The following is a 21,286-nucleotide window of genomic DNA, read 5'->3' as shown; positions in this document are numbered from 1 at the left end:
GAGGCGTGACGCACGGCCGGACTTATCTCAGCCAATGACAGCTCTGCATGCATCCCCTGGATATTATATTAGTAACTGCTTTCATCGCAATGCGATGTTTACAGTGAGAACAGCTGTGAGGTCCATGCAGAAAGCAGAGCAGTGTGTATAATATATATCACTCAGTATAACAGGCCTACTCTCTTTATTTGCTTTAGTTTAGTAGGCCTAGATATCTAAACAAAGAGTCCATATTTTTCTATAAGACCATTTAGTGCTTCACATAATAAAATACCTGATTATGGTTTAGGAGCAGTAGGTGTGTGTGGTACAGTGTGTAGGTGTATGTGTGGTACAGTGTGTAGGTGTATGTGTGGTACAGTGTGTAGGTGTATGTGTGGTACAGTGTGTAGGTGTGTGTTGTACAGTGCGTAGATGCGGCGGACAGACGGGTCTCAGTTGGTTTGGTGTCCTATGCTTACTTTTAATACTTGTACAACTTTTGGCCCGTAATTTCAATTCCACATTTCAGCGACCACAGAGAGGGGGGGGGGGGGGGGGGGGGGGGGTATATCCAGTCTCTGATTGTGTTACGTTATTATGAGAGTGCTCTCATACTTGTTTGATTCTGAAATTGTATTTATATAAATATATGTGTGTGTATATGTCCGCATCTGTAGCCTGTTATTGTCGCATTATACCGCACTGTGAATGAATTAAAAGTAAATATATAAGTCATCATGAACACATCTGTCCATCAGACAGAGGGCTGCTGTGCCTCCTGTCATCATTAATGGACGTCTCTTTAAAATGACCGCTCAGAGGAGAGGAGTTCTCATTTCTCTAACCACCTGCTGCTTCCACTCCTCTCTCCTCGGGTCCCCTCCTCAGTCCTTCGCTCGCATCTCCTATGGGCGGCACCAAGTCTCGAGGAGGGGAGTCGAGGAGGGGAAATTTGAGTATTGAGAAACCTCTAGAGAGTCCAAAATGGGAACTGCTTCGTTGCTCATTAACTTCCGGTAAAAGTTCCTTCAAAATAAGAGTCCCGATCTTATTAATCAAAATAAAAGTGCAAAACGATAACCTTATCCATAAAGGCAATGTAGAGGAGCTACAGCTACATTTCAACAAATATATCCACTAAGATTAATACATGAAGACTTGTGACTCAGACTTGACTTGGACTCTTCTTGGGTGACTCAGACTTGGACTCGAACACAGGTGACTCGGACTCGACTCGGACACTCCTTGGGTGAATCGGACTTGGACTCGACTCCGACTCTCCCTAGGTGACTCGGACTCGAAAAGTGGGGACTCGAAAGTGACTTGGACTCGTGAATTGGTGACTTGACTACAACACTGATGTGGACCCACGGCACTATCAGAAAGTTGCTATCAGAAACAATGCGCAACGTGTTTTGGACATAATATGGTCTTTATTTACATTAGAAAGCATTGCTAACACTCAGAGCTAACCTGTACTGGAGAGAGTATGTTTAAAAAAGCAGGAAAGAAAAAAAGGAACTCACCTCGTGGTAAACCTGCAATAGAAGCAGTTGAGCTCCATACTGTTTCAGAAATAATCCTTGATGTGGTTTTGAACATGATATGGCATTTAATCACGGCAGCATTTAGCTGAGTATCTCGTAGAATTCTGAGCAGACACAAGCTCCTCTTTGCTTTTTTTTAAGCTAAGGACCCTGAACCTGCAGTTCTCTAACAGGGCTGAAATAGAGGGATATGAGAGATGTCTAAAATGCATGATTTGTTTGGTATTTTGAGCAAAACATATCATAGACATGTTTTTAATATATTTGTATATATCTGAGACCCATAATTATGCCTAAAAATAGCAATACCGTGGTTGGTTTGTTGCTAATGCCGTACAACCCACACATGACGTCAAAGATGAATTTAACGTCAAGTATGAAACCAAAACCTAACCCACCCATTTTTTAAGCGGCTTCACATACTTGGATAAGGAGGGAAAGGGGACCTTTAAGTAAGAATAAGTAAGACAATCTCTTACTTTTGTTGAACAAGGCGTCGTTGAAGGAACGACAAAGATGATCAAAGATGAAGAAATGTTTAATGAGTCAATCATACATGAAGCCACCTTAGAAGTTCACCACATCTCAGCTTTTTAAAAAGACATTGTACAAGTTGTCAAATTATTAATACATAGTTATAAATGATAGCATGGAGACAGATACACGTACACAACACGTTCCCCAGAGAGAGAGAGCATAAGAGAAGACACTGAATTATTATTGAGTAATGATGGCTTATACTTTATATTGGAAACATGATGCAGGAAAACGCTTTAGGAAAGGGGAAGACTACATGAGCATGTCAGAATGAATAATAGCATGGAAAAACTGAGGAAATGAAAAATGCTTCTGATACAAATTAATTAAAAATAATTATTTGTCTTACGCCAATGCCATTAGAAGTAATGAATTATATAACTGAGACTCTCAATGGAAGCTTAAAGCTGTGATCGTACAGGACACAATAGCAGCGTGATGAGTCGGTATATTTGAGAGTTTGAGGTGTTTTAAATACCGGTTTTGTCCTCCAGGAAGCTCACATGTACTAGAGCAGCATGCTAATAGGGATTTTAAAAGGGGTCCAGAAGGGCCTCGGGTCTATGTAAACAGGAGAACTCAGAAACTGAATTGGGTATAACTAGACGCTCTTGGCCAGACTACCTCATTTTATTCCTCAAGAGTCGTGAAGGCTAGTAGGCTAAACCTCCCACAACAAGACCATCGGGTCTCACAAAGACTACACCCTTCAAACGTACTGGCAATTCCTAGATTTCCATATACAATATTTCTGCCCATCCTTTTTGGTCAAAGGAAGAATTTGACCGCAGATTATCCCTACCTCCAGAAAGAATGTTGATATTGATCGGACCTGAATTCCTTTCAATACCAACATTTTGTAACTTTCAGTGGCAGGGTTTTTGAATTGATTATCTGTTCATTGCAACTTTTATGTGCTGAAAGTTACACCTTAACACACCTGTAACACACCAAACAATTCGGGGTTCGAAACAACCACAAACCCCAGAAAATCGGGTGTGCTACCTGTCCATCTACCACCCCTCTCTCAACACCATGACTTTTTCAATTCACTACGAGAGGCAGGCTACTTCTTACATTGGCCTTGGGTGTTGAATCTAAATGGTGGACTGCTAAAAAGATGGAACACCTAGAATGTTGCATGGTTAAAAGCTACAGAGAACTGGCTCCACACACACCCCAAATTGGTCAGATTAATTAATGGATTGATGACACAATATCATTGGTTGGCACTAGATTACGTGAGCATTAAGTCATTTAGTTTTATACAACAAAAAGGATGATTGGCCTTGGATATAAAGATACAAAAAGTATGCACAATATGACAGGGGATTGTGATGTAAAAGTGTTTAAAAGGCATTTTTCATTTAATCTACTTTAAACATAGTAAAAAAGTTAACCCTAGTTCTAGCATCTAGCAAGTTATGTTTTCCAACCCAGAGCTTTTTCAGGTTTTGCTATGCCAAAGGAGAAACGCTGTATATATTACTACTGATTTCTAATTTAGCACTACCAGAGTATTCTTTCACCAGCAGTACTGACATAACAAATTCATTTGACAAAGAAAATACAAATGGTGTCATGGTTGCCACTGTAGGATTTTTTCAAAATCAGTTTTGCTGATAAAGTAAAGCAAATTGTTGCGTTGTTTGCGAGCGTTTTTTGATGGCAAAGTCAAATACAGTATAACAATTGCTGGGTGTATTTGGTTACAAGCGACCCTAGGGTAATGAGCACACACTGTGGGACGACTGTGGCTGCGAGGGAGTGCGGTCGTCTTTCAACCAGAAGGTTGTGGGTTTGATCCCATGCAGTCAACATGTCAATGTATCCTTGGCCAAGATACTTAACCCTGAGTTGCTCCCGATGGCATGGCCAACGGTGTGTGAATGTGTATGCATGTTAGTTCCTAGAGTAACATACACTGCTCTGTATGAATGGGTGTGAATGGGTGAACTACATGTAGTATGTAAAGCGCTTTGAGGGGTCTTAAAGACTGGATAAAGCGCTATATAAGTACAGTCCATTTACCATTTACACTGAACTCCCATTATGCAAAGACCTCCGTACGACACACAGTCCAAAGACCTTTTCTGCTCATATAGAAAGTGGTTCACTTGTAAACCAAGCACGTTCTAATAAAGCTGCTCCCCCCATGGCAACTAGTAAACCTGGTAAAGCCTTACTTCCTGGAGGACATCTAGAGAAATAATATCACAGTAAGCACTAAATACAATGAATGCCGCCAATCCACAACCAATTTTAAATTGTCTTATTTTCCAACAGACATTTTCAGTTGTGTGAAGACAAGGAATCTGTTAGCTGCTGCACATAGGACGAAGAGCTACTGAAGCGGAAGTTTCCTGTCGCTCCTTAAGTTCCATCTTCATAATATTCATGCTTGTGAGAAATAGACATGGTAACAGTTCAACCCAAAAATAACCACTTTAAATAACACAAGAAATGGTATCATACAGTAGTTATTGAAAGGGTTTAAAAAGATATGCCGGAAAAGTTTTCACTGATGTTTCAAACAATCTGTAAGATAACTTTGGCTCTATTTCGTCCTGACATTGTGGTTGTAATGTTTTACATAAATGTGTAATTTAATACTTACAACGCAAGTCGGCACATATATGCATTGGAATCAGACTTAACCAAAACATCTTCCCAGACAGCACAGGTGTATGCATCTGCTCAATCTTGGTACATTTATATGAAATGCACAGATTTCCGCACTTCCTGGTGAGCTTCCGGGGCACTCTCAGTTACCAAGATAATGCCAAGTGTATCCAAAGTTCAATTATTTTAACACAAAGGTCCCTTTGAGAAACTATTTCTGAGACAACGACATTGGTTACATGATTATCAAACAACAGTTCACAGAATAGTATGACAGTGGCTTACTTATAGATATCCGACAGCTACAGTATCAGACCATCAAACCTTTCTTAGTTATTTTCCCGCTGTGGCCTTTGGACGCGTTCTTTACCTTTACACAGGTGACACCTTAATACAGGTATGGCTTAGTGTAGGACACACATTGAGCAGTCATGTTGCTGTTATTCCGACTCATCCACAGTTAAGTATGGGTTTTGTGTGTCAAGCTAATAGACAGAGCATTGGCTTTTGATTGCTGGTAGGTGTCATTGAGAAACAGTTTTTACTAATTGTTATGGGCTATGATCAAATGCCCTTTGACAGAATATCAAACCTGTATAGAATGTTTAGCTAATGACCTCCTGCCCTGATTGGTCATTCCTGCTGAGATTGGACCAATGGCATAGGTCGCAAATGGGTGTATATTAAATCATAATGTTTCCTAATCACCTGCATGGAAAAATGTAATGAGCATGTTAGGACGTAGACAGATATCTGCATGCTCAGTTGAGTGAGTGAGGCTAACTATATACAGTATACAGTATATTAGAAGTATCTGGCAAAACGGCAAACACCACCGTTTTTATTAAAGCCTCTCAGAGTGCTTTTCTGATCATAATTAATTGCAAACCAGGTAGCCAAACTGTATTAGATCAAACATTCAGTATAACATAACAAATGTACAGTGTAATATAATGGAAAAGGGATCCCAAAGTGGCCGAAATATAAGCCAAATATTGAGTTCTGGTAGAAAATTGTGGGGGAGCTTGACTAGTAGTTTTTTTTCCATGGTTCCATATCCTAAATAGGCAAAACACTGTTCACTGTTCCTTTAAAAACATTAACCTAGAACAATACTTGCACTCTGAGCAGGATAATAAAACAATGGCCCATAACTGCACATCTTTCCTCATCTACTGCCCTGATAAATACATGAGAAAACAAATACAATGAACAGAGATGATTTAAATGTTGTTTATCTTATTAAAATGCTGAAAAGACATTGCATGACTACATAAAGTAAATAATACCAGTAATTACAACTAGAAGGAAAGATTATCAAAATAACTATTGGCTTTCACTGAACCATAAAACAACACATCGAGAAGCTTAAAATAATCGAACTGGAGAAAGTAAATAAGTTAACATATCTTAAGACAGAGATTCACAATATATACATTCTGTTAAAAAAGATTTTGTTCGTTGACTGGTAGCTCCGTTGTTACCGTTCAGTTTTGGCTTCCTGTTGCCAAACAGCTCACTGACGTCAGAGTGGATCCAGGTATGTAACACTACACAAAAAGGCTTCTTTTGAGTAATCCTGGAAAGCTTAATCCCAGCCAAGTGTTTGTCTTTCAGTGGTGATCAGTTCTTTCCTACCCGGTGGCAGAATATTCCAATGGCTTTGGAGCATGGCAGAGGTCCACTCTTTGATTTGAGATAAAAAAAAAATAAAAAAAATATATAGAATATGAATTATTTTAAAAACAGAAAACGTAACTTCACCTCCAACATTCTTGTAAAGCTGGTACAAAAAGTTTGCTTTTGTTCATGTTTGCTTATTCCCCATGGGTTAAATGTTTTCTTCATATTTTCATAATTTTATTCTGTTTTTGAATTTTTTAGTTTTGCAATACATCGACTGCTGAAAGTTTGTAAGAAAAACGAGGAAGGTTTACAGCTAGTGAACAATTTTTAAGCAGGTAAACAAAATGTAAAAGTGCTCTTTTTTTTAAAGACTAATATTTTTAAGTTCCAAGTGTTTAGAAAGAAGTAGGAGGCACTTAGGTCCATCTCTATGGCGACAGACGGTCACTCAGGCCACACCTCCAGGCTCAGGATTGGAAGGTCCGGTCAGGCTGGTCCAGAAGTGAACCGCTCAGTGGGATAACAGAAGTCCAGTACTAGAAGGTGTATCTATGAAGGCTTTGGAGATGAAACATTGAAGCATGCTGAAATGGACTGCCACTTAAAAACACAGTAGCTGCTGTTTGACTTATGCGTTCTGTCCGTTCTTGTTAACCCACTTTTTCAATGTTCCAATGAACAGTGTTGAACCTCACCCAAAAGTAGGTCCTAACAGATTTACCTAGCAGACATTTTTAGCAGATCCGTCTGTGGAGAATCATGAAGATCTTCGGGAATGTTTACCATAAAAAAACGTTCCAGTTCTCCATGAAGGACATTAGGTCTGATCTGGCCAGCAACAATGGCTAGACCAAGGCATGTACAATTTTCAAGGCAAATAGACGAGCCTGGGAACGATGTCCTAGAACACACAAGTATCTTATTTCAAAATCGCTAAAACATTTCTTTAGATTACTGTATACATGTTCTCCCTCTGAACTTCTTCTATACTACACAGAAGAAGTTGAAGATGATTTCCTGTTTGAGGACCAGGCAAAAGGACAAGCCAAATAAGAATTACCAATCAAGATTGCTCTAATGTAGGGTTGTTGAAACCAAGCTAGTTGAGCCAAACCAACCCTTATCTGACGTACTAAGGGACACTAAAAAGTGTTTAGGGAAAGCTCAATACAATCTAGGTCTAGTTTTTTTCAAATATTCCAAGTTTCAGCCAGATTCTACCAGGCTTCATCAAGGTAGAACAGAAGCTGCACTGATTTAGACGGGCTGAAATGAAGATGTAAAGGACAGGAAATAATGGTACCTAAAAAGGATAATAAATCAAACTCTACCAGACCAGTACAATCAGGTTATTCCAGTTCAGTCCGGTGTGATGCAATCCAATCTTCATAGTCCATTCTTTGAACATGAGTTTGTCCGAAATGGAGCAAGACTGGACCAAACAAGCCCCGACCAATTTAGGCAAGGTCAAAGACATTTCATTTGATTATAATTTGATGCAATGCAATGTAATCCGGTTCATTCCAATCTAGTTCAACGCAAAGTACTTCACTTTAGTTTGTCCTTTCCAATCCTTATCTGTCAGGCAGTTGGATGTTAGGAACAGTCAGTTCCTAAATCCCAAATCACGTTTCCATCACATACTGCTGTGAGTCCAGTCCAGGCTTCCGCTCCAAGACATTTGTTTTCTTTCCGATCAAGTGTACTCATTTCTATTGCAGTAAATGTCTAGTCCAAATTGGAATACATACAGCTCCTTTCCCCTCATAATCGATTCCTATCCCAGTATGTCCAGATAGACCGGTGTGGATTTCATCATAGTAAACAGCATTTTCTGAATGTCTTTAATATTGTGGCGCTGTTGGGGCTCTCTTTGCCAGCAACCCAACATCATGTCGTAGATTTCCTTGGGACAGACCCTGGGGCGCTCCAGTACCCTCCCCTGAGTTATGCACTCGATCACCTGGGAGGACAGAGAAAACAGTGTTAAATGTGGTGAAAATTCCACACTTAAACAAGACATAACGTATGTTCTTATTCACAAAAGTGCTGGTTATAAAATAATACATCACATATAAAGAGTAACACACACAATCTGTCACGGTTACGGGTCATTTGACAGGCAGCGATTGTAGCTCACACTGAACATGTCAAACGCTTACCAGCGACTGCTTTTTATTTAAGTGTTAAAACTTTTTGATGCAGGTAGATAAGTCTAGCATATTCTGAAATACTGACATCCAGTGTTGTATAAAAACTAGGGCCGGGACTTTAACGCGTTAATTAAGATTAATTAATCACACAAAAATTAACACATTTTAATCGCACTTATTTTTGCACCGCGGAACGTTTCTCACTGGATGAGTTTCAGGCGTACCGATTATACTGGAGCACCAACTAACGTTCATGACTTCAGACAACAACAAACCACAGTGAACAACAGTGGGAAATGTTGTTTTAAAAAACGGACGGATGGAAGCGTCGATAAGAGCACGGTTGTGTGCAAATTATGCAAAAAGGAATTTGCATATCACCGCAGCACATCAAGCCTCAAGTATCACCTCAATGCAAAACATATAGCAGCTAGCGTGGAAGCTAGCGTGGACGTTAGCCTCTTTTATCGCGTTCACACCAAAAAGAGCCGGTACTAAAATTAGTTCATGAGAACCTTTTTACCCCCACGAAAGTCCCTATAGAGAGCAGAGAGCTGCTAGAGAGCAGGGACTTTCGTACGGCTCTCTTGTGAGAAAAGAGCTATATTTCTGATTGGCTGGGCGGATTGCAAACCACGCCCCGTTAAACTCCCAAAAAGTTTTGTGAAGCCGCCATTTTATTATCCTCGCATTAGCATTATTAGCATTAGCCCAGCGCAGAAACGCAGAGAGACTAACTTATGGCAACACAAAATAAAACATGGGAGCGGTGGAGATGAGGAGGTGTCGGCGTTCTAGCGATTTACTCGGAAGGCTGCTGGGAGTCCCAGCAGCTTCTACTGAAGCCAGTCCCCAACTCCGGGGACTTCCGGCCGGGGACTTTGGGCGGCAGTATACGCCGAAGTGGTTTGCGGCCTGCCAGTAAACCCAAAGCAGAAGAAGAAGAAGTGACGTCAGCGGCTTCATTTGCCTAATCCACCCCCAGGTTCAAAGAGTTCTCATGAACTAAGTTCTCATGAACCTTTGTGGGAAAAGTACTGCGGTGTGAATGCGCCTAATGGTATACTAAAATCTATGTGAAAAAAATTGCTTCTCACTGTTCTCAGGTCAAATATTTATATGTGATTAAAAATGCGATTAATTTCGATTCATTAATTACAAAGCCTCTAATTAATTCGATTAATTTTTTTAATCGAGTCCCGGCCCTAATAAAAACACAATATTTTTGTCTGTTAAGATGGTCACTGTGAATTCACAAGTTTGAGCCAAGACGAGAGACTTGTGGTAGTAGTCGGGTTGGTGAGAAGAGGAATCCAATATTGCAACATTTCAGAGAAGTGTAAATAAACATAACATAAATAAATAAACATAAATAACATAAGATACTCAGGATATCTCAATAGAGGAAATAGGAGCATCTACATTTGGAATTATCCATCTAATATAATAGGAAAGACAGCATGCCTGTTGGAATCCTGGCTTGAGAGAAGATTCACCCGTTTAAGGATAGTGTGTTTTTGTCCTATTAGGAGCTTAAACATTTTTTACCAAAAGAGAAAATATTTTGGAGGTAAATTCAGTTAAAAATCTGTATTGAAACCATAGGCTTCAAACCAGACCTCGGGGAACTATCCTAAAACTATTTTGGGGTTGCCTAGATCTTCTTACTCCTAAAACGTACTACTTACTACAAGTCCTCAGACCTACAATACAGTCAAAGATGCTCGGTGTGGTGATGGGAATTCCGGCTCTTTTTAGTGAGCCGGATCATTTGGATCATTCTCGGCTCACCAAGAAGAGCCGGCTCTTTCGGCTCCCAAACGGCATTTTACCACATATATCTTTTCTAATCAAATTTAGCCCTGTTTTGACAAATTATTTATATGTGTACACATATATCACTTAAATTGTTCAATACATCCTTTGTACTTTAGTATTCAAAAGTAAAAATTACATGTTTAATATAAATGATTTACTGTGGCCAAATGTTTTCATTGTATTTACAGACCCTTGTAACTCTCTGATACCACCCAATGAATGCACTTGCTTGTAGAACCACGCAACACCAATAAAAACTGAAGCAGAGACATTTAAAAAAAGGGGCTACTGTATCGACATTTTAAAATGGTATTTAAAGAAAAAGCCCTAACAAAACAGCAGGGCTCTATTTCAGTATTAACTAAAGAAGAAAAGACAGCAACAGCTGACATCAAATCTTTGCTGAGCCTAAAGATAATCATAAATAAATAACATAGAGAAAATAAATATATTGCAATGCTCAAAACAGCAGCATCCAACAGTCTCTAATCCTTGGATATTACATGTCACTGCATGCATGCACGGAGCACCCGTAGTGCAGAGATCATGATATCATTCTGTCTTGTATTACTTAACAAAAAAAAATCAAAACGAGCCGGTTCCCGTCGTTCACTTAAAAGAGCCGGCTCTTGGAGCGTTCGTTCGCGACACATCACTAGTGGGAAGTATTCAAAAACAGCCATAACATTGAGATAGATGCATGAAAAGACATAGGAACAAATAAAGATAATTTTAGATGTCCAAGGTATAGTCAGACATTAAAAGATCAATCTTCATAGGCAATTTTATACACCGGTAACAGATAATAAAATTGTCTCGAAGGCATGATGCAGAAACCACAGTGCCCACTGTGATCAAAGCGAGGAAACCTGTAGACTAGAGCATCTTCAGCTGCTACCAAAATACCCTTGGACTGGGACGGTACGGATCTATCGTTTTACCAACTCAATTAAGATTTAACCAAGCCCACTCCTGCGTTACTGTAGCTCTGCGTTACTGCGTCATTGACGTGTAAACAGAACGTTTCCATCCCCATAGTAACAGCGCTGAAATTATATCACGTCTACTGTAGCTTGGGAAAAACGATAAGTGCTGTTTATCAGTCAGTGCAAGTGAAACATTTCTAAAATTAACCATAATCAAAGGTTGCTTAACAGCTCTAAAAATATATTGTTGTTGCTGTTGCACTGAAATGCATCAATTTTTTAAATTACAAATAATTGTTATCATTATCTCAATGACGAAAAATTACGTTGAATGCTGTGAACTCACAGTATTGCTGCTTGGACCTTTAATATTCCGTGAGACTAGCTCAGACATATCTGTTGCTCCCTGCAGTCTACAGTAAGAGGGTCTATTAATTTTTTCCTTATGCTCAGCACTTTTTGCAAATGCTTCATTTCCTCTTTGTTTTCCTTTGCAATAATTTAAAGTGCCTCACTGTCACTTTCCACATGACATTGTCTACCCTCAAGGAATTTGACCAGGTAGTGAGAGTAAGAATAGAAATACAACCTATATTGTTTTGTGTTTCTTCTGTATTACAAATTGAAATACATTATGATCTCCCCTCATGGTTGGAAAACAGACTTTTAGACAAGAAATACATGATTTACTGCTATCTATAAAGGCCTAAACTGAAATAGTGATTTTTTTTTTCTGTTTGTTATATAACTGACACATAGATACTGATTTGAGAAGCCACGAGGTGCATGGATATCAGAACAGGGCCAATGAAGTCGGCAGAGGACTCCTCAAACCAGTAGCCGCGTTCACACCGCAGTACTTTTCCCACTTTAGTTCCGATATAGTTCCGAAATGTTGCGTTCGCACCAAAAAGAGCCGGAACAAAAATGTGTTAATCAGAACCTTTTTTACCCCCTTTTCCGTCCCTGCTAGAGAGCAGGGACTTTCGTGGGAGAAAAAGGTTCCTATGTCTGATTGGCTGGGCGGAATGCAAACCACGCCCCGTAAAACTCCAACGCCGCCATTTTATTATCCTTGCATTAGCATTATTAGCATTAGCCCAGCGCAGAAACGCAGAGAGACTAACTTATGGCAACACAAAAGAAAACATGGGAGCGGTGGAGATGAGGAGGTGTCGGCGTTCTGGCGATTTACTCGGAAGGCCCAACTCCGAGGACTTCCGGCCGGGGACTTCGGGTGGCAGTATACGCCGTGAAGTGGTTTGCGGCCTGCCAGCAGAAGCAGAAGAAGACGAAGTGACGTCAGCGGCTTCATTTGTCTAATCCTCCCCCAGGGACTTATTCTGGTGTGGACGCGATGTACTTAGTTCATGAGAACTAAAGAGTTCTCATGAACTAAGTTCTGATGAACCTTTGTGGGAACAGTACTGCGGTGTGAATGCGCCTAATGTGGTTGTACAATATGGTGTTTGTGTGACTGTTTATCGAAATGATCTCTTTCTGATTTCTGCATTACTCAAACGTCACAATTCTCTTTATATTTCCCAAGAGCACAAACAGATTAAGTGAATCAGCAGGGATTAAGGCCTGTTCATCAATACAAACTCACTCAATACCAACAGCAGCTGCTGAGCTGGCTTCCTGTCTGGTCCTACAAAATGGGCCTTCTCACTAAAAGGACAGGACTCTCCCTACACTCACTCACCACTCAACATGTTTCCTTACAAACAAAAAACAGCCTTGTTCTTCAGGTAGTGAGTAATTAAAGAAATGTGAGGTATGAGTAGAATCTCCCAGTATGGTTCTTAAAACACCTTTAGTACTTGGGAGATAACCGACGGTTTAATTTGAATGGATAATAGTATACCTCATTATTGGCGAGCTGGAACCATGGCTGTTTGCCATATGTGAAGATCTCCCACAGGATCACCCCGAAGCTCCACACGTCACTCTCCGTGGTAAACTTCCTGTACATGATGCTCTCTGGAGGCATCCAGCGGATCGGCAGCATGGTGTGCCCTCCCACCTGAACACATATCAACACATATAAGAGAAAAAGGTTTCAAAGATGAATCTGGAAATGTCTATGAATATTGTACACGCCTTTTCCCAGCATTGACATTTTTGATAATTGACACATTCACATTCCTCACATTCCCATGCAGGAACTCGCTCATACCAAATTATTCTTTCACATTGAGTTTATGGGACAGACCATGGGATTTATAATCTAAATTGGACTTCACGTCACACAGTTTCAAATCTTCAAATCTCTTGGTCCAAGGTATATAAGAAAAAATACAGTAGTATGATTTATAAATGATTATCTTTGACCAGTGTGTGACCGTGACATTGATCTACTAAAAAATGGGTAAAGGAAGGGATACATATCTTGGTTTGCATTTTGCACCAACTCCAAACCAACATGACCCCCAGAACGGAACTTTAAAGGGCCAATGTCATGCTTTTCCAGTTATTAACCGTCCCCTTGTGTGTTATGTAGCTTTTTATGCATGTTAACGGTCTGCAGAGTCACAAACCCTCAAAGTACACCCTGTAGGGAGTAAAACTCTAACACAGAAAAGACCTGTATATGCTGCCCCAGAACGCCTCGTTGGACATTTGTCTTTTTCCATTGTTTTCTTCTTATAGTGTAGTAAGTACAGTGACGTATTGGGTATAGTGACGTAATGTCTCCGGATTGTTCCAAATGGACCAATCCGCTGACTTCCTCACATACACACACAATCTTTTCACAGCTGCAGATCGGCGGATTTCTCAGCCTGAACTCAGCCTTAGACGGCGAGACGCGGCGGGGCTTGGCCTAGGCTCTTTCTGAGCACACACGCAGACTCACAGCCAGGCTGCAGGTGTGTGTATGTGCTCGGGCTGGGTTCAGGCTGGGCTTCGCTGTATCTCGCTCACTCGCAGATCCCCCGCAGCAACCAGGAAACCAGGAAACGACACCAGTAATCCAGCTCACACTGTCCGCTCCTCGCAGCAGCGAGCCCCGCAACGTCCCGCCAACACGGCACCCAGACCCCACGCAGCATTCTCATCTGTTTGTCATTGCTGGTGTCATTTTCTGTTTGCTAACGCCATTGTAACACATAATCACTGATGTTCCGCTGTAACGGTGGTGGACTCATCAGAACAGAGTGGGCGAGCTGACCAATCAGAGCACACTGGGCTCATAGGGAGGGGGGGGAGGGCAGGAACTCCAACAAGCCGTGTAGGACAGAGAGTGAATACACATACTATACAGAGATGCTGTATGAGAAACTAATGTGAGTTTGGAACATTGCAGAATATACATCTATTCTAGTAGACCTCAACAATGAAATTATGATCAGTAGAAATGGCCATGACATGGGACCTTTTAACGTTTCTTATTTTAGGTTAAAGGCGTAACAGAGGCAACAGTATAACATTGAGACTGTTATATTACCAGTTAAAATGCACCAGAACCATTGTATTGCATGTATTTCAATAGTATGTTTTAAATTGAAGTTGTCTGAAGTCCTTACCACCAGCTGCTCTTGCAGTAATAATAAGTAGTGCACCTTTCTTACTGTCCTAATGTGCACAATGTAGTGACTGCTTTTTTGTCTTTTGTTTTCTTAGTTATGTTTCTCTGTATTTTATATGTTTGTGTTATGTGTTATTGTCTACTGCGGTTCCTTATAGATAGAGAGATTTTCATTTCAATCTTTATTTCGAACAGATTACAAAAATAACAAATAAAAAATGTGAAAAACAGAATACCGTATTGTTAAAATACAGTATTTATCCACATTCATGATAATATTTATATATTCAACAAAAAAAAGTCTTCATATTAATAATAATAATAAATCATATGTGTCCGAAAGGGAGCAGGAGGAAGCAAATGCTTATTAATTCCCACCCCTTACACTGTAAACCCGAACGTTCAAAATAATTAAATAGATTAATTAGTGTAAACTTAAAAAAAAAAAAAAGTTCTACTAACTTCAATATATTCAGTTCCTGTGACTGTTCTTCGTTTTTGAGTTAAGTAAACTGATAATCTTTGATTAACTTGAACTATTTGGCCGATTAAGTAAGCATCACTTAAACATATACATTGAACTGTACTAATTTCTAATGCTTATTGTGTGTCTGACGTCACTAACTGTCGAACGAAAGTGGGATGCAGCGCATGCAGCTAATACCTGCAATAAGGTGGATCTTCACACTTAATTTCCACACTTTCCGGTGGTAATCAGCATCATTGGTCTCACTGTAAGTGCAATATTCATATTTCTTCACTTTTTTAAATATTAAACATGTGAAAGAGAGTGTTGATGTTAGCCAGATACATGCATGTTAGCTAGCATTAGCCATAGGTTGAGTCAGCAGATTCACAGAAATGCCTGAATTATTTGCACAGTTACTGTATAATGTTAACTTGTAAGATATGTAGTTGTGGAAACTTGGTGCCAAAATAGGGCTGTCACTTGTTGTATATATGATGAAAAATGTCATTGCCCCTAAGCTAATTATGTATTCAAAAAGTTCAGCCAAATGCATTGTGGTTGTGGGTGCTCGTAGTGACGGCAGCCGTTGAAACACTAACATAACAGGTAGGTTTCCTAATAAAAGCCTTCAATGTTAGTTTAATCAATTTATACTCAAATGTGTGTCATAATATACCCAACCATTTACTTAATTTACTACGAGCAACCCCGAAGGCATTGGACTGAAAGTCACTATTTAACACGGTCACTAGCTAGCTAGTTTGCTAACAGTTAGCAAGCTAACATTTTCATCCACTGTAAACCACGAGGTGCGGAGGATTGTGTGTGCTCCCTCCGTGCTCTCCTCGCTGCTGCTGAATTAAGAGACCCGCTGCTAAAGTTTAACACTCTCCTTCACCCAGGTTTCAACCTCTTTATACGGTTTCAACGAGCGTGAGGCCACACACACGGGACGGAGCAGAGCAGAGACAGGTAATGTTAAATTGAATATAACGTTGTCAGTTATAAACAAGCTCGGTAGTGAACACTTGTCCATTTGTTGTCCATTAATTCATCATTTACCATACTAACATTTCCCCAATGGATGTTTAAGAATGTATTAAGCAGTAGCTTACATTACATTTTAAATATAGGATTTGTTCAGCTTTAGTCTGAAGGAGATAAACCACACTGTAAACCACGAGGCGCGGAGGGTTGTGTGTGTTTGTGTTCCCTTCCTCGCTGCTGAATTACGAGAGCCGCTGCTAACGTTTAACACTCTCCTTCACCCAGGTTTCAACCTCTGTATACGGGTTCAACAAGTGCGAGGCCACACACACACACACACACACACACACACACACACACACACACACACACACACACACACACACACACACACACACACACACACACACACACACACACACACACACACACACACACACACACACACACACACGCACACACACACACACACAGGGCAGAGCAGAGAAAGGTAATGTTAAAGTGAATATAACAATGTTAGATTATTAACAGGCTTGGTAGTGAACGCTTGTCCATTTGTTGTCCATGAATTAATTTACCATACTAACATTAACTCAATGGATGTTTAAGAAGTTATTAGGCAGTAGCTTACATTACATTTTAAATATAGGATTTGTTCAACCTTCCCCAAGGAGAGGATCCCTCAAGTCTTGAGCACTTGAGGCAGACAATTGTTGAGGAAGTCAAGAAGACTGAGATGGACCTACCCCTCATTAAAAAGATTATGCACACCACATTTGCACTGCGGCGACAGACCATAGTGAGGACATGCCCGGCAGTGAACGAGCTCATGGACCTCTGGCCTGCTCTCAAAATGGAGTCTGAGGTAATATGGATTAGCTCTCTTTTCCTGTTTTCTTCTTTATTGATAATGGCACATTCTGTGACTCTTATAGTGGCTATTTGCTGTATATAGGAGTGTCATAGATCTTCAAAGTTCCAGCTCCTTCCCTGTGGTGTAATGTAATGCAAGGAAAAGAACAGTCCAGGTGAAGTTCTCGTTCTTGCCACAGGGAAGGAACTGACTGGTCAAACTTGGAGGATCTATTACATTTGTAAGGACGATACCACTTTAACCTAGTTTGATTTATTTGGAACTGACTAATTGACATTGCTGTATTGTCCTTCTGCTCTGTTTTTTAAATAGGTGTATGCAGAGTTCCAACGGATTACAAACCAGAATCTGCCCAACACGTTCTACGCTGCTTTTGACCGCCATCTTCCTCGACTGATGGCCATATTTAGACAGAAGGCGTCCAAATCTGGGAAGACAGCTGAGGCTTTGGCTGAAATTTTAAAAATCCACGATGAACAGGTAAAGAGATTATTTTACAATTCAAAGGTTGAACATCTAACGTTAAACAGATTAAAAAAATATCTTTTGAATTTTACAATTAGCCCACTTTGTTTTTGCTATTTGTCTGATTGCATTAAAGATGTGAACAGGTTATCTGTGGATATATGTTCTGATTGGATTGACAGGTTTGTTCAGTAAACTTCACAGTCAACAGTTTGTACGCTTGTATTTTTATCGTTATAGGAATTACACGACATCAACACCAGGCGTACCACCGTTATCCATGCCCTTCCTGTGTATCTGCAAGAGGACACCTCTGGATTTTTCCGAACCTGCACAGTGAGTCTCCTTAATTCATTAACAGTACCACTCTATGTTAAGTGAATAGTTCATTAAAATACAAATATTTGTTTGCACTTATCCTGTTTCTGTCTATCCATCCATATAGTTTGTGTGATTTGCAGAGGTTTTGGTCTGTTTTCCTTCACCCAAATACAAATGAACTGAATCGTTTTTTTTGTTTGAAGCGATACTGAAGTTAAGTAAAACTTTTATTAGATATGTTTTATCTCCTGGCACTTGGTTTCACTGGTAGCTCGTCTGATTCTTTGGTGTAGAACACCTGTTTTTCACCTTTAAATGTGTAGTCTGTTGACAAAACAACTCTCTAAAACATAGTTCTAACTAAAATATGAACAACTTAGAAAACATATCTCCAAGAGTTGCAGTCAAAAGATATTGCCACACAGAAAATCACGATTTTTTAAAATGTTCCTGCGAGGCGCGTGTGGCGCAGTCGATAGAGCATTGGTGTTCGGATCACAGGTTCAAACCCCACTGCAGTCAGCATGTCGTTGTGTCCCTGAGACACTTCACCCCAGATTGCTCCTGTGGGGATTGCCCACAGTATGGAGTATGTAAGTCGCTTTGGATAAAAAGCGTCTAACAAGTAACATGTCATGTAATGTAATGTAATGCAGCTTTAGTATCTGGTTCCGGCCATTTGTTTTAGAAATTAAAACAGTCTCTTAAGACAGTGGTTCTCAACCTGTGGTATGTGTACCACTGGTGGTACGCCAGCTCCCGCTAGCGGTACGCGGAGGAATCTGACATATAACAAGTAACATGTAATGTAATGTAATGCATGACCAACATCCAATTTGTGATTATTATCTCTCTTTCATTCATTTAGGAAGAGTCCGAATCAGAGCTTGGAGGTGTTGCAGTGGCCCTCCTTACTGTCACCAGTGACAATGGCACAAGTCAAGTGCAATATCAGCCTGTGACCATCTCTGTTGTCATCGAAAATGATATTGTGGTCAGCCTCGCCAGACTTGCAGATGCATTCCTGGTAATGTTTGGACTAATTTATGCACTACACCTCAGCTATCCCAAAGGACTGACAAACACTTTCGAGTTCACTCAGAAGGTTTTACTTGGTCTGGAAGATGGTAAATTGTCGCCCAAGTTGCAGACCCTCAAGAATGACTTGCTGATGCATCTGTAGAAATCCATCTGAAAAACAGGTGGGGCATTTTAAGGCATTTTGCCTCTACTTCAAAGTGATTTCCTTCTGAAATAAAAATGTCTTAAGAAAGTTGCTGTACCAGTTGCTGCAGGTTTTCAGCCAGGTGGTCAAGCTGCTCAATGTTCTCTTTTACTTGTACATGTTGTATTAATGTCAAATGTGTACTGTTTACCATTGTTCACATCAAAGTATCTTTGATTTTGAGGGATGACTGTTTGTACTTTAATAATACCAAATATTTCTGATTAACCGGCATAATCATGTGAATGTGTGTTTATGCGTTTGTTTGTTTGTTGTTGTTGCACTTTAACTCATCCAGATGAAGATTTGATACTTGTTAATGTAATTCATTTACATTTTAGAGTTTTACAGTTAAAGGGTTCAGACTGTCATTGTGATTTTATCAAAGTTGTTGCTCTATTCAGGTTTTAACCAAAATGTGCCAAAAGTACAATTGCCTTTGCATTTTTTTTTATGACTACTTATTTTACTGTCTTGTAAATGTTAACAGGACAGCATGTTAAATAGGAGGGCTAGAAAATAAGAAATGTAGTAAAGCTGTTCAAGTTAGTCGCACTCGATTCAATTGAGGCAATCAGTTGTGTCAATGTTTTTAAGTTTTAAGTTATGTGATTTTGAGTTGACTAAGTCAATGTGTTTGGTTTGGTTGAAATAATAAAGATTGAGTTCTGTTAACCCAAAAAAAAAGACTTTGAGTACTTATGTCTTTAAGTTCTGGTAACTTAATCCATTAGTAGAGGTGAATTCAAATGTTTAAGTCACAGTACCTGAACATATTTGAGTTGACTTAATAAGCCATTTTAATTTTACTGTAATCAATAGGTACATGTAGCATTTAATCCAATTATTTAAGTTCTTAAAAATTGTAAGTTTTGAGTTGATTAACTTAAAATACTTGAGGCAATCAGTTGCTCTCATTTTTTTGAGTTAAGTTTACTTATTGGGGCTTACAGTGTACTTGATCAATGATTGTCCTTTAAATCATTATGCAAGTTATTCTTACTTTTTTTTTCATATACTCATAATTTCATATACTCTTTCTATGTGTATGTTATCTAGTATTAATTGTATCTGTGGATTTGTTTTATGTTTTCCAAATAACATAATCTTTGTTTTGCTTATATTTAATGATAATTTGTTTGTGTCAAACCAATGTTTTACTTCAATCATTTCTGCTGTTATCACTTCCATTAGCTCTTTCAAATTGTCACCGGAACAAAAAATATTAGTATCATCTGCAAATAAAATAAATTTCAATATATTTGATACTCTGCAAATGTTGTTGATGTATATTATGAACAGCTTTGGACCCAACACGGACCCCTGAGGTACTCCACAAGTTATGTTCATGTATTCTGATTTATGTTCACCAAATTCAACAAATTGTTGTCTGTTGCTTAAATAATCTCTCACCCAGTTTAATCCCACCCCTCTGATGCCATACCGTTCCAGTTTTGTCAGTAAAATATTGTGATGGTCTCAAATGCTTTTTGTAAGTCTATAAATATTCCCACTGCTTGTTTTTTTATTGTCCATGCAGTTTGCTATTTCCTCACTTAATTCCATTAGTGCCATAGATGTTGATCTATCTTTCCTGAATCCATATTGACTGTCGTCCAAAAGCTGATGTGTTTCCATGAAAAAGTCTTTTTGTAAAAAGCTTTTCAAGGATCTTGGAAAACTGAGAGAGCAATGAAACAGGTCTGTAATTTGTGTAATGGTGTTTATCCCCAGTTTTATATAATGGTATAACTTTTGCTATTTACTATAATCATATCAATATTATTCCAATCGGTCGAGGATTTGCTTTTACATTTTCGCACAGTATATGATTTATTTTTCTTCTATTGTTTCTAGCTATTGTTTTCATTCCAGAGGTCCGTATCTTCCCCTTTAGTTGTTTCTACGGTTTTAATTTTTTCTGCCAGATCTGGCCCCACATTTACAAATAATTCATTAAAACCATTAACCACATCTTCTGTATTATTAATAACATTATTTTTGTCCACAAAAAACTCAGGGTAACCGAATGTTTTGCTCCATTTCTAATGACACTATTTAATACTTTCCATAAACCTTTCATATTATTCTTATTATTCTCTAATATTTTATTATAGTATTCCTTTTTACATATCCTCAGAATATGGGTTAATTTATTCTTATATCTTTATTTTCTGCTTCTGAAGTTCTACATTTTATGAATTG

At 39.2% G+C, this 21,286-nt stretch overlaps 2 protein-coding genes across 8 annotated transcripts in view; one reads left to right on the top strand and one right to left on the bottom strand.

The window, feature by feature from the left end:
- Positions 1 to 2,051: 2,051 nt before the first annotated feature.
- Positions 2,052 to 21,286, bottom strand: part of ntrk3a (neurotrophic tyrosine kinase, receptor, type 3a) — a 232,987-nt gene continuing 213,752 nt past the window's right edge. For 2 of the 4 annotated variants that reach the window (XM_034196308.1, XM_034196326.1), the window contains exons 17-18: positions 13,079 to 13,249; positions 2,052 to 8,277 (exon numbers count right to left, since the gene is read on the bottom strand). In XM_034196308.1, the coding sequence (XP_034052199.1) occupies positions 8,092 to 8,277; positions 13,079 to 13,249 (357 nt within the window). In that variant the 3' untranslated portion in view covers positions 2,052 to 8,091. The remainder of the gene's footprint in view (positions 8,278 to 13,078; positions 13,250 to 21,286) is intronic. The other 2 variants (XM_034196317.1, XM_034196336.1) reach the window with 1 other exon arrangement.
- Positions 15,401 to 20,013, top strand: LOC117532822. 4 transcript variants are annotated; one of them, XM_034196359.1, is made up of 6 exons: positions 15,401 to 15,474; positions 16,112 to 16,181; positions 16,868 to 17,061; positions 17,383 to 17,550; positions 17,776 to 17,871; positions 18,725 to 20,013. In XM_034196359.1, the coding sequence occupies exons 3-6, from the start codon at positions 16,933 to 16,935 to the stop codon at positions 19,037 to 19,039; spliced, it is 708 nt and encodes a 235-aa protein (XP_034052250.1). In that variant the 5' UTR covers positions 15,401 to 15,474; positions 16,112 to 16,181; positions 16,868 to 16,932; the 3' UTR covers positions 19,040 to 20,013. The 4 variants fall into 4 exon arrangements, with proteins under 4 accessions (XP_034052250.1, XP_034052248.1, XP_034052238.1 ...); XM_034196347.1 differs by lacking the exon at positions 15,401 to 15,474 and adding an exon at positions 15,728 to 15,815; XM_034196357.1 differs by lacking the exon at positions 15,401 to 15,474 and having other exon boundaries at positions 15,715 to 16,181.

Source organism: Gymnodraco acuticeps, unplaced genomic scaffold, assembly GCF_902827175.1.
Source record: "Gymnodraco acuticeps unplaced genomic scaffold, fGymAcu1.1, whole genome shotgun sequence".
In the NCBI taxonomy this organism is placed as follows: domain Eukaryota; kingdom Metazoa; phylum Chordata; class Actinopteri; order Perciformes; family Bathydraconidae; genus Gymnodraco; species Gymnodraco acuticeps.
This window is presented reverse-complemented; position numbering and strand designations above follow the sequence as displayed.